The sequence below is a fragment of the Pteropus vampyrus genome, unplaced genomic scaffold (assembly GCF_000151845.1).
Source record: "Pteropus vampyrus isolate Shadow unplaced genomic scaffold, Pvam_2.0 Scaffold71, whole genome shotgun sequence".
In the NCBI taxonomy this organism is placed as follows: Eukaryota; Metazoa; Chordata; class Mammalia; order Chiroptera; family Pteropodidae; genus Pteropus; species Pteropus vampyrus.
Window position 1 is genome coordinate 2,210,622 of NW_011888852.1, and position 11,193 is coordinate 2,221,814.

The following is an 11,193-nucleotide window of genomic DNA, read 5'->3' on the forward strand; positions in this document are numbered from 1 at the left end:
TTGGGAGCAAAGTTGGGTAAGGCTTCAGGCTTCTCCGGGGCCCGATATGTTCTTGAAGGAGAACAGAATCGAGGACATCATCAGGCAAAGGCGCCTTTATGAGCACTGGCACAGAGACAAGAATGAACATCTGTTTTGAGACTGAGTGGGGTTGCAGGAAGAGAGTTACAAGGTAATATTTGGTATAAAGCACCTTGTGAGAAGTTTTAAATGGTTTACTATATGTAGTCCTCAAAACAACCCTAACAAACAGATATTTTCCCTGAGTACGTCAAAGAAAATTAAGAGAAGTAAGGTTGGTGGGAAGGGTTTGATCATAAAAATAGAGAAAGCATTAGTTACATAGACAAAAGGAAAATATTTTGGGTTTTTAACTAGGAAATGAACATAAAAGACGCTAGGTGTATTGATCTAAAATAGTGAATTGAGAAAGACTTGATGACTGGGAGAATAATGTAAAAGCTGATTGCTTTGCCCTCTTTCTCATTGTGAGTTCCTCTATAGCAAGAACAGTCAATTAGAGATGAAGCTGATTGTTTTTCAGGTGTTCTAAATTGACATTCAGCCTAAATTAACCAGGTGACTTCTGTTGGTTTGTGAGGTGCGTGACTTAAATGCCAAAGCAGTAATGTGGACATTAAATAACAGATAATGCCAATAGTAAGTCAACAGCTTATCTTAAACTCCATTTGCTTATCGCATTCTCTTGCCGAGGGAATCAGCTCCATGCTCCTACTGGGAGCAGACTTGTCAAGGCTTGTTCTCTCTCAGACCTTTGAATTTTGATGATGGGAAAGAGGAATGGAGATTAAATTTGTGTTTCAAAGATTTGTTTTTATATTTTGAGTAATTATAGATAATTAAGAAATTAACTGTAACTAGGTATTAACTATAATTGGTACAGAAGTGTTAGAGTATTTAACAAACTTAATTATTAGTGCTCCTTTTAAATAACAGTAAACTTAAAAGAACATTTAGTGTTTTCAGTGATGTTAATTAAATTGTAATTGAGTATTGGAATATCATATAATAACCCTAAAATATTTCACTTTTAAAGTGTTGTGAATTATTAGGTGTTATTAATTTTGATTAAAATCTTAAGCATTGTCTTATAATAGATTAAGGGCATGATGCTGTCAAGTTATTTATGTATATTTATATATTATGTTTATATATATGTGTATTTACCATTATTTTTGTCTTGCATAGTGATGCTGGAAATAGCGACCGGGTAGTAATTCAGGAGATGTTGAAAACAGTGGCACAATCTCAGCAACTTGAAACAAATTCTCAAAGAGACTTTAAAGGTACATAGTAAAAAGATTTCTTTTTTTTTAAGACACTCACATTGTAAGCAATGAGTATGAGAGCAAATATAGTGGGAAGTTATAAATTTCATCCATTTAGCAAATGTTAACTTCCTGTTCTTTGCCAAGCATTATGCTACATTTTTGAGGGGGTGGGTATCTAAAAGTGAATAAGAGAGGCATGATCTCTGTGCTTATAGGAGTTTGTTATCCAGTGCAATTGAATTTTGGCAGAAAGAAGATGTTGATGCCACCCATTTGTTGGAACTAGATGAATAATGAAAAACACTTTATTTAATAGAAATTACAGGATTGAAGAACAGCTGTTCTTAGGACCAAAGTTATATGTTCGTTATCACATATTTGAATCAACAGGAAGATTAAAATCATCTATAATTTTACCATCCAGAGACAATTATTATAACACTTTCGTCATTACCTTCCAGCGTCATTTATATGCATATATATATATATATGTGTATATATATGCACACATTCTTATAGAAGATTTTGTGATGATAAATATGCCAACACTTAATGCTTTTGATATATTTTGCCAAATTCTTCATCTGTAATAAGGTATAGGTTTATACAACCACCAGCAGTAATGGGGAATGCCCATTCCTTCCCAGTGTTTGTCAGTGCTGCGGATAATTCTTTTTAATTTTTGTCAGTTTAAGCAGAGAAAATAAGTTGTGTTTTGTTTTTCTTTAGTAAGTGTAATAATTTTTCTTTGTTGCTCATTTTCATGTTTTGTGATTTGCTTACACTATTTCTTATCTTTCCTCCTCAGTCTCCGTATTTCAACATAAATTTATATTTACCTATTTATTTTTGCTACTGTAAATGGAGTCTTCTATCATATTTACTTTGTTTACATATATGATACCTGTTGATGTTTATATCTTAATTTTATATCCTATATTATTAAATTCTCTTATTGTTTATAATAGTCTTCCTATTGTTTCTTTTGTGTTTTTCAGATATATATTCATATAATCTAACTGAGTTTTTTTCTCTTCTGATTTGTATGGCTTTAAATACTTTCTCTTGTTTAATTATGTTTGCCAGCAGCTCCAGTACAGTGTTTAATAGTAGAGAGAGTGGATGATGATGTTTTTATGACCAAAGCGAGAGCCTTAAGGTTTCCCCACAGTTAATTGCTGGATTTTGGCATTTCTGGAGTAAACTTCACTTGGTCACAATGTGTTAATTTTTAAAATATGCTGCTGTTTTCTGCCTACCAGATTTATTTTTGTATCAGTGGTCTATAGTACCTTTTGTTTGATGCGATTTTTGTCATATTTCTGGATCAGCCTCCTTGTCTCTGTTTTTCCTGTTCTGTTCAGTTTGGATTCTGTTTCAGAGATGCTCCTTATTGTGCAGGGCACTTCCTTTTGTTATTTTCAGTCTGCTTTTCTGTCCACACCTACTGTGTCCTGGTTCCATTGCTCTTGACCATGGATTGAGCCCCATGGGTGCTGTTCTCAGGCCCTTGACGCTTCCCTGTGGGTTCCTGTGGGCGGTTTGGGGCTCTGTCCTAAAGGCTGTCAGAAACCCAGGGGATCCCGGCCACTTCCTCCCACACGTAGTTCTCACTTGCTCACACTTGGGATTCTTAGTTAAAACTTGTCACTCAGTTTTGGTATAAATGTTGTCCATGGGTCTTTGGTCTTAAAATCTCTGGTTCTGTCTGTCTGTATGGAAAAGATTCAAATGCAACAATGCTAGCGCTGCCATCTTCTGGAAATAATTTAATGTCATGAAAAATACAACAGTTGGATTCAGTTGCTACCTACATGTTATTGCTGAAACGCTTTAAGGCCAATCCTTGATTATTGCCAGGTGGAAACTTACTGTACAGGTGACCGGATAGCTTTATGCCTTGTTGGCTACATCGCTTGTGCCAGTTTTCGCCCAAAGTATATTCCTTAGAATGCTGTTTTAAGATGTTCCCCAGAAGTGCCTCTGGGATAAAATATTTTGGGGAAATATAGCACAGTACACCCATGTCTTGGTGATTTTTAGTGCATATAAATACAACAAAGCCTATAGTGAAGTCATTCTACAGCAAAGCAACCTCTTTCACTTCATTTAGCGTAGAGTTTCTTAGGCTTGTTTGATTTTAGAATTTTAAAAATAAAAAAATAAATGATCTTCATCATACCCACAACTTTTATAAGTCCTTGCCTAATGGAGGAGTAGTATTGAGGGATTATTTAGGATTTCACTCTGAATAACGAGGAGGAGGAGAAAGATATTCAGGTTTAAGTTTGTTTTGTTTTTCCTCGTCTCAGTGGTTTTATTGACAGAGGTTGACAAACTCACGAAAGATGCTCAACATGCCTTGCGCCGAACCATGGAAAAGTATATGTCCACCTGCAGATTGATCTTGTGTTGCAATTCTACATCTAAAGTGATACCACCTATTCGTAGTCGGTGCCTGGCAGTTCGTGTGCCTGCTCCCAGCATTGAAGATGTAAGTCATGTTCCGTCCCGTCTTTGTCACTATAAAGACACAGGTGTGTCATTAATTCAGGAACAGCTGTGGTCTGAATGCGAATCATTAAAAGATGTACAAATCAATATATATAGTAGTAAATATCAGATACCAGTATATAGAAAGTATTCTTCTCTTTAAATCATCTTTTACTATAAACAAGTAGATATTGTAAATTTTACTAAACTAGGGAAGGGTTAGTTATTTAGTATCTTCTACCTCAACCTGATTTAATTGGCTTTGGAGGAGACTTGAGTATGGAAGAAATAGATTTTGCAAGGAAATGATGTGGGAATACCTACTCCCTAGGTAGGGGACCAAAGTTAGTGTGAAACAACATATGTATATATGTGTATATATGTATATTTGTCATTCTTAATAGCTATTAGTAAAACTACTGATTCTCAAAATAAGCAGCCTTCCTGTCACTATTTGGGGCAATTTTATGCAAAGTAGGGATAATATGTGACATTGTATTAGTTGCAAAGTGGTAAAATACCTATATTTTAAATTTCACTTGTAAAAATTTGGGGAGTGATACAGTTAAAAGGGTCAATAAAGCAGGCAGGACTACTAGGGTACACCACTCCCACAGGCACTATTCATGTCTGGGTCCATGCAAATAATGCCCCTTGAGTAGAGCCCATGTGGCTCTATTTGGCAGCTCTGCTCTTGCTACCGACCTGGGACCCTGTGTCTCCTCCAGCTGTCTTGAAGAGGCTAGCAGGCTTGGACCTGGGACTAGGTCTTCATCCAGTTGCAAGGCCGGCTGCTTGCTCTTTCTGACAGCTAGGCTAGACCCCTGACTTCCTGCTAAAGGAGCATGTGGGTTAGGGTAGGATAGTGACCCTCCCCGCCCCCTCAAAAAAAGACCTATAAAGATGTTATTAACAGAAATTGTCTCAATATGCTGTTTGACAGATGGCCCATTTTTGTTAATTATTTTATTTGTAGATTTGTCATGTGTTATCGTCTGTGTGCAAGAAGGAAGGTCTGACTCTTCCTCCACAGCTGGCTCATAGACTTGCAGAGAAGTCCTGCAGGAATCTCAGAAAAGCCCTCCTCATGTGTGAAGCCTGCAGAGTGCAGCAGTGAGTGAAAGGGGCAGTTAGCACAGAACACTTTCTGAAAAATAAGCACACTTCCATTCAATTTATCATGTTCTTTTTTTGTCGTGTAGATATCCTTTTACTGCAGATCAAGAGGTCCCTGAAACAGATTGGGAGGTGTATCTGAGGGAGACCGCCAATGCTATCGTCAGTCAGCAGACTCCACAAAGGTAACGGTGTAAAAGGTGACCATGAAAGTGGCCATCGAGGTAGTGTAGATACTGAGTTTCAGGTTAGCAGTTTTATACTAACACCTTGCAATTTAGAATAATTAAATCTTGACTCTAAAAGCTCAACTTTTTAAAGAAAAGGTAGGATTAATTTTAGAAATTTAGTGGTTCAGAAAAGGATGTGTGGTATCATGGCTTCTGTTAAGCTGTTCACATGTAAATGTGGAACTTATAAATTAAAACATATCTTGGAGTTTTTAGTTTTTCTTTTAGGTTCTCAGGTGACTTAAAATTAATACATGGCATAATGTGTCTAGTTTTTTAATATTCAAAAGAACAATATATAACTTTGCAATTGATGCATCAAATGCTAGAAGGATACCAGACTGAGTCAGACTTCTAGTCTTCTACAGATTTTTAGGTGTGATGATAGGATCTGTTAAGAAGAATATTGTGTATACGTCGTCAGCATTTAGGAAGTGTTTGGAGGCACATTAGGTGCACGGTTGTTTCCATTTATTTCTATTTGGATCGATTTAGTAGTGGCCATACTGAAAATATTTCAACCACTAGTTGTTTGATTTATGACAGCTTTGAGAAGGGCAGTCTGTTCTCCAAATGAAGAGTGACAGTCCGAAGGCCCACTACCTTTGGGAAGCCTGGGGAAGATTCCTTAGATTCCAGTCTCCTATTCTTATTGTTTGTCAGAACTAGAAACCATTTTTAGACTTAGAGAAAGTAGTTGGTTGTTTTAGAAAACAAACAGTGCAGTCATGAAAATGTGAACTTCACTGGTTTATGTGAACATTATCATGAGAGGAATATCCCATATTCCTCCTCTTGGGTGATATATCTGATGAATTCCAATTTTTAGAAGAGACTCTTTAAAGGGATTATCACATATTCTTCTGGCTATCACACAGATAAGTGGAGGCGAATAGACATACGTAATGGGTACTTAGTATTTAATCAAGGTTTGCTTTGAATTCCTATAATTCAATTATTTTGGTTGAAGAAATTAATAGTTTTAAAAAAGTGCCAAACATCATAAGTAGTCTTTTTGGAAAAGAAACCTTGACTTTAGAAAAAAATGTGCATTCTATTTTGGAAAATGTAGATCAGTGAAGAAATCTCAGCTTTTAAAGAGATAACATTCAAGCAGCATGCCTTACAGGTTTTGTTCTTTTATAAAATATTTCCACATTGAAGATGACTTTCTTGTTTTTCTTTCTGATTTTATAGAAAAACTGGTGGCAGTGGTAGAACTTTCCTGCTTTTAAGAGATTTAGTTACAGATGTTGAAATATTCAACAGTTATTAGATGCATTCTTAATACTTAAGTTGTTCATTGCTCCTTAATTCTTCTAGCTGAGGCTACCCTTTCCTCCAATTTTCCACACAGGTTATGGCAGCTCATAAATGAACTTGTTCCAGCAGAGGTGCTGCTGTTTCCAGTGGAAACTAACAGTTGTAGGGATTGATTGCATTGTACTGTGTAACAAGAAAATTCTCTCAATTCCAGAAATCCTTGGGGCTGGCCAAAAGTATTGGACGGACCGCTGTCATTCCGATCATTGCCACACAGTACCAAATGACTGCTTCTGATTTTTGACCTCTTAGTCTTGCCGTAATATTTACAGTCTCGATTTTTGTTTGTCTTAGGAAAGTCATAATTTTCTAATTTGAATAGCAGCTAACATTTAGCGGATAATTATTATGTCCGTTCTTATACTGTGTTATTTCAAGTCATATAACAGATCTATGAAGAAAGTATCATTACTCTCTATTTTGTAGATAAGAAAACTGATATTTGGGAGATTGTTGCTTATTCAGGGACATTCAATTAGTAAGAGGCAGTTCTAGAATACCATGTTTCTCTGACAGAAGAATTTGTACTCTTTATCAATTGTAACCCTCAAGAAATGATGACGCAAGCATAGTATATGTAGAGTATATTCATTTTTTAGAAACTGGGTTATATTAGAAATTACCTCAGACTAAGAAGAGATGCATGTAAACGTGCATGAAATAACATGGTATAATTACAGCACAGTGTATAGTTAAATATATCCTGAATCAACTTTTCAAAAATAAGGTGTATGCATAATTATTAAAATAACAATAATATTTGTCATATATGTTTCTTATGCTTTAATAATCAGGTTTATTTTTGAGATATACCACCATGTCCGAGAGGGATCAAGGGTTTTGGAGTCAGAACTGAATTAAAGTGCTGCCTCAATTACATGAGTTTTGGTAGAACCTTAACCTTTCTGAACTTCAAGTTCTTTTCAGTAAGAGAGAGCAGTGGTATTAGGAATAAATCGTGTACTGCAGTGAACTTCAAACAGTAATGAGTTAGAGAAGTGCCAGGTCAGACATTTGGACTTAGGAGTAAGACAGGTCTGTCTGTGTTTAAGTCAGGGCTCTGCTGTGCTCACCTTTGTCAGGTAACTTAAACTACCCAAGCCTTATTTTTTTCATCTGAAAAAACAGAGATAATGCCCACTCACAGATGGTGTGAGGACTGTTTTAAATCATTTGTTATAGTGTCTTGCACACAGCAGGTACTCAAAAAATGCTAGTTCTTTTTTAAATGTTTAGTAAGCTTTATTATGGCATAGCTTGATACTCCTCGATTTCCAGGAAAGGGGTTTGAACTTTTAAGAAATCTTTTATAATCACTTCCCTGATTAATCCGAAGTGTGGAACATCTCCGGTATTATTTTAGTAAAGATTCAGAACAGCTTTTTTTCTCCTTTATGGTAGGTTAAGTATATACATAGAGAGATAAAGGTACTTGTTTGATGTATATTTAGAATTTTAGTTGTCACTTTTTTTCTTACTGTTTTCAAATGTCTATTTCCCTCCTTCACTCCTTTCCCTCCCATAAGTGTTACGAGAAGGGTCTGGGGTTCGGGCCTCGGAGCCTGGAATGTTCGTGTTTACTTAGGCAGCCTGGTCCGCTTCCTAGAACCTCTCGTGTTGCCCCTTTTATAACAGGACAGCTTTGCTTCCCCGAGTTGCTTTTTCACTTTGCAGTCTGGGCAGTAGCATTATATTATTATATCATCCTTATAGTCTTCTGTCACTTGTGTGATCGAGTGATCTTTAATCTTTTCATGACTGTTTTCTAGATGTCCTAGGTATCATCTACTTGGAAAATAAATATGTTACTTGATAGGTCATTAAAGTATATTAAAATCCGTGGTGTGAAATAAACTCAGCTGTTACTTTTCAATTCTTCATTTCTGTCTGGTACTTTCATGGTATTTCATTATGACTAATAACCCTGAATACAAATGTTGTCTGATTTCAATAGAATTCTGAACATTTTCTTTTAGAAAAATGAACTGAAATTAAGAAAAGCTTCTATGTATGTATCCTAAGTATGACAGGCTATTTAAGAAAATGTCTGTATTGCATTAATTTATAAAGTTAAACAGCATAGTAGGTACTTGGAAAATTACTTCTTTATCACAAAATATTAATTATTATGTTTTCTGTAGACTCCTTGAAGTTCGTGGAAGACTCTATGAGCTTTTGACTCATTGTATTCCTCCTGAAATAATAATGAAGGTAACTTGATTTCAGATCTTGAACCAAAATTTGGACTTTGGGTAGGTGATTACAGGGCTTCTATATTACTAAGATAACGCTGTCACCTCTTTTATCCAGTTCATTCATTCAGTGGGTATATATTGAGCCTCTCCCGTATGATAGGAACCATTAGGAGAGTGTTGAAGAAGACAGGGGAGGGCCTACCTTCAAAGAAGTTACATTATAGTGGGGTGAAATGGGAAATAAAGAAGCAGGAGGATTTCAGAATGTCATGTGTTAAAAAGGACTAAGATGAAATGATAATAATGGAGGGGGGGCTAAGGAACAGCAGTAATAGCTTCTCTGAGGATTAACAGAAGGGAACCGTGTAGGTAGATAGCTGGGGAACAGGTATTTCAGACAGCAAGGTTCAGTGCAGGTGGGAATGAGGTTGAAGCTGGCAGAGTCTGGACTGTGGGATATTATAAGGCACAGCTTTAGAGTTGAACTAGCAGCTACCTAGCTAGCTAGCTAGATTGGTTGACTGTTAGATTTAGGGAATGCAGGGTTTTTTGTTTCTGTTTATTAAAATTATATTGTAATATTTACAAGAAAAAATTCGAGTGATCCCAAAAATAGAAAAGATAATCAAAGTCCACTCTTTCATTTCAATAAAGTTTGTAGCCAGTTTTAACAGACCTCTATTCTGTTCACATAGAAATAAGCCCATAAAAGAGAGAGCGTATGCGTGTTTAGTTTCGCAAACTGCATAGTGTTCTGCACTGTTTTCAGTCTACCTTGTAGCATGGTGATGTTTCATGACAGTACAGATTTACTTTATTCCTCTTTATGGTTAAATGGGATTTTTTTTGGTATATCACTTTTTTTTTTTTTAACGTGAACACTATTGGAACTTTAGGTTGTCTATAGATTATTATTATTATTAATGTTGTAGTAAGCATCTTTATCCTTACATTTTTGCACCCTTGTACATTTAAATAGACATTTGGAATTTAGAATATGGTAGATAATTACCACAATTTTACATTAAAGAAAAGGTAAATCATTTTTTGACTTTTGGACGAAGACTGTCATTCCATATAAAAGAATTAAAGATTTCACAAATTAAAAAAAATACATATTTTACTTCACACTTCTTTTGCGAATGAGAGAAATAAAGCTTGTTTAGCTACTGTTTTTTTAAATAATTACTTTTTTAATTACCAGTTATCTTTCTTCAGGGCCTCCTGTCAGAACTTTTACATAATTGCGATGGACAACTGAAAGGAGAAGTAGCCCAGATGGCAGCTTACTATGAGCATCGTCTGCAGCTGGGCAGCAAGGCCATTTATCACTTGGAAGCATTTGTGGCCAAATTTATGGCACTTTATAAGAAGTTCATGGAGGACGGATTGGAAGGCATGATGTTCTGACACCTATCAGTAAATCTTCCTAATATTTCTCAGCATTTACATTCAGTTTATTTTCGAAGAGCTGCAGGTAAAATAAACTTAACTTTACTTAAGCATGTCCTGTTTGTGTGTTTTTTTTAATATAATCTGTGCACCATTAATCATTCTCCTCTAAGTTAAAGAATTGCTCCTATTTCATTGGAGTATATATTTTGAAGAACACAACTAGAAATGTCAGAGTCCAGGAACATGATTTTATTTTAATAATTTGTTATCCAAGTGTGCAATGTTGAATCTTTCATTTTTTATTTAATCTCTCACCTTCTGAAGGAAATTTACACGCAATAGCATGGATATGGAAAAATTGCAGGCACCATTTCTATTGAAACTGCAAAATCCAACTTTTATTTCAGTGATTCAAATTTGGTCTTGGGTTGGCTAGTAAGAAATAAGCATGTTTTCATTAAGTGTTTGAGACTCCTGAAGAATGGGCATTGTATAGTGCTGAAGCACAGGTATGCTGCTGTAGAAATTACTTTTTAAACAAGTGCACTAGTGTGTCATTTGTCTTGTTCTTTGGTACAAGACATTTTTTATTCAGATATTTGGTTCATGGAACAGAGGGTTTGCTTGACAAGTTTGTATGACAGGCTCTGAACAGTTTCTTTAATTTTGAGTGACAAAAGCAGGACTTAAAAACTACACCAGTAAGGTGAAATAAAAGAAGGTTTTAATTTTAAATAAGTTAAACTGCCTGTATAACGATATTAGAGGAACCTTTTGTAGCAGTTTGTGATAAACAATCAGAAATGTTTAATTGGCAGACACAGCAGTACACACAAAAAAAAACCTAACACAGTTTTAGCCTTAAGGGAAACTTCAGGTAAGAGAAATGATGATTGCCTTTTTTGTTTTTGGTTTTTTTCGGTACTAGTCGTAGTACAACTGGCCGTCTCAGTCCTGGGAACCCCCATGTTGGGAGGAATATCGATTTTTAACAAAAGAAATAGGAAGGTGATATTTGGGAAAGCCAGGACTTTTAATTTGGAAAAAAAAGAAGTAGATAGAATGTGGTAACTATCTACATGTGTTTCAAATGATGTGCTTGGAGCATGAGTACCCTTATAATTTGCGTTTCTTTAGAGCAGTCCTCAG

The 11,193-nt window shown here is 35.6% G+C and overlaps 1 protein-coding gene across 1 annotated transcript in view; it reads left to right on the forward strand.

Moving 5' to 3' along the window:
* Positions 1–10,154, forward strand: part of LOC105293309 (replication factor C subunit 3) — a 17,843-nt gene extending 7,689 nt beyond the window's left edge. The window contains exons 4-9 of the mRNA XM_023531607.1: positions 1,142–1,307; positions 3,605–3,786; positions 4,762–4,898; positions 4,988–5,086; positions 8,596–8,665; positions 9,868–10,154. Coding sequence (XP_023387375.1) covers positions 1,142–1,307; positions 3,605–3,786; positions 4,762–4,898; positions 4,988–5,086; positions 8,596–8,665; positions 9,868–10,059 — 846 coding nt within the window. The 3' untranslated portion in view covers positions 10,060–10,154. The remainder of the gene's footprint in view (positions 1–1,141; positions 1,308–3,604; positions 3,787–4,761; positions 4,899–4,987; positions 5,087–8,595; positions 8,666–9,867) is intronic.
* The last annotated feature ends 1,039 nt before the right edge of the window (positions 10,155–11,193 follow it).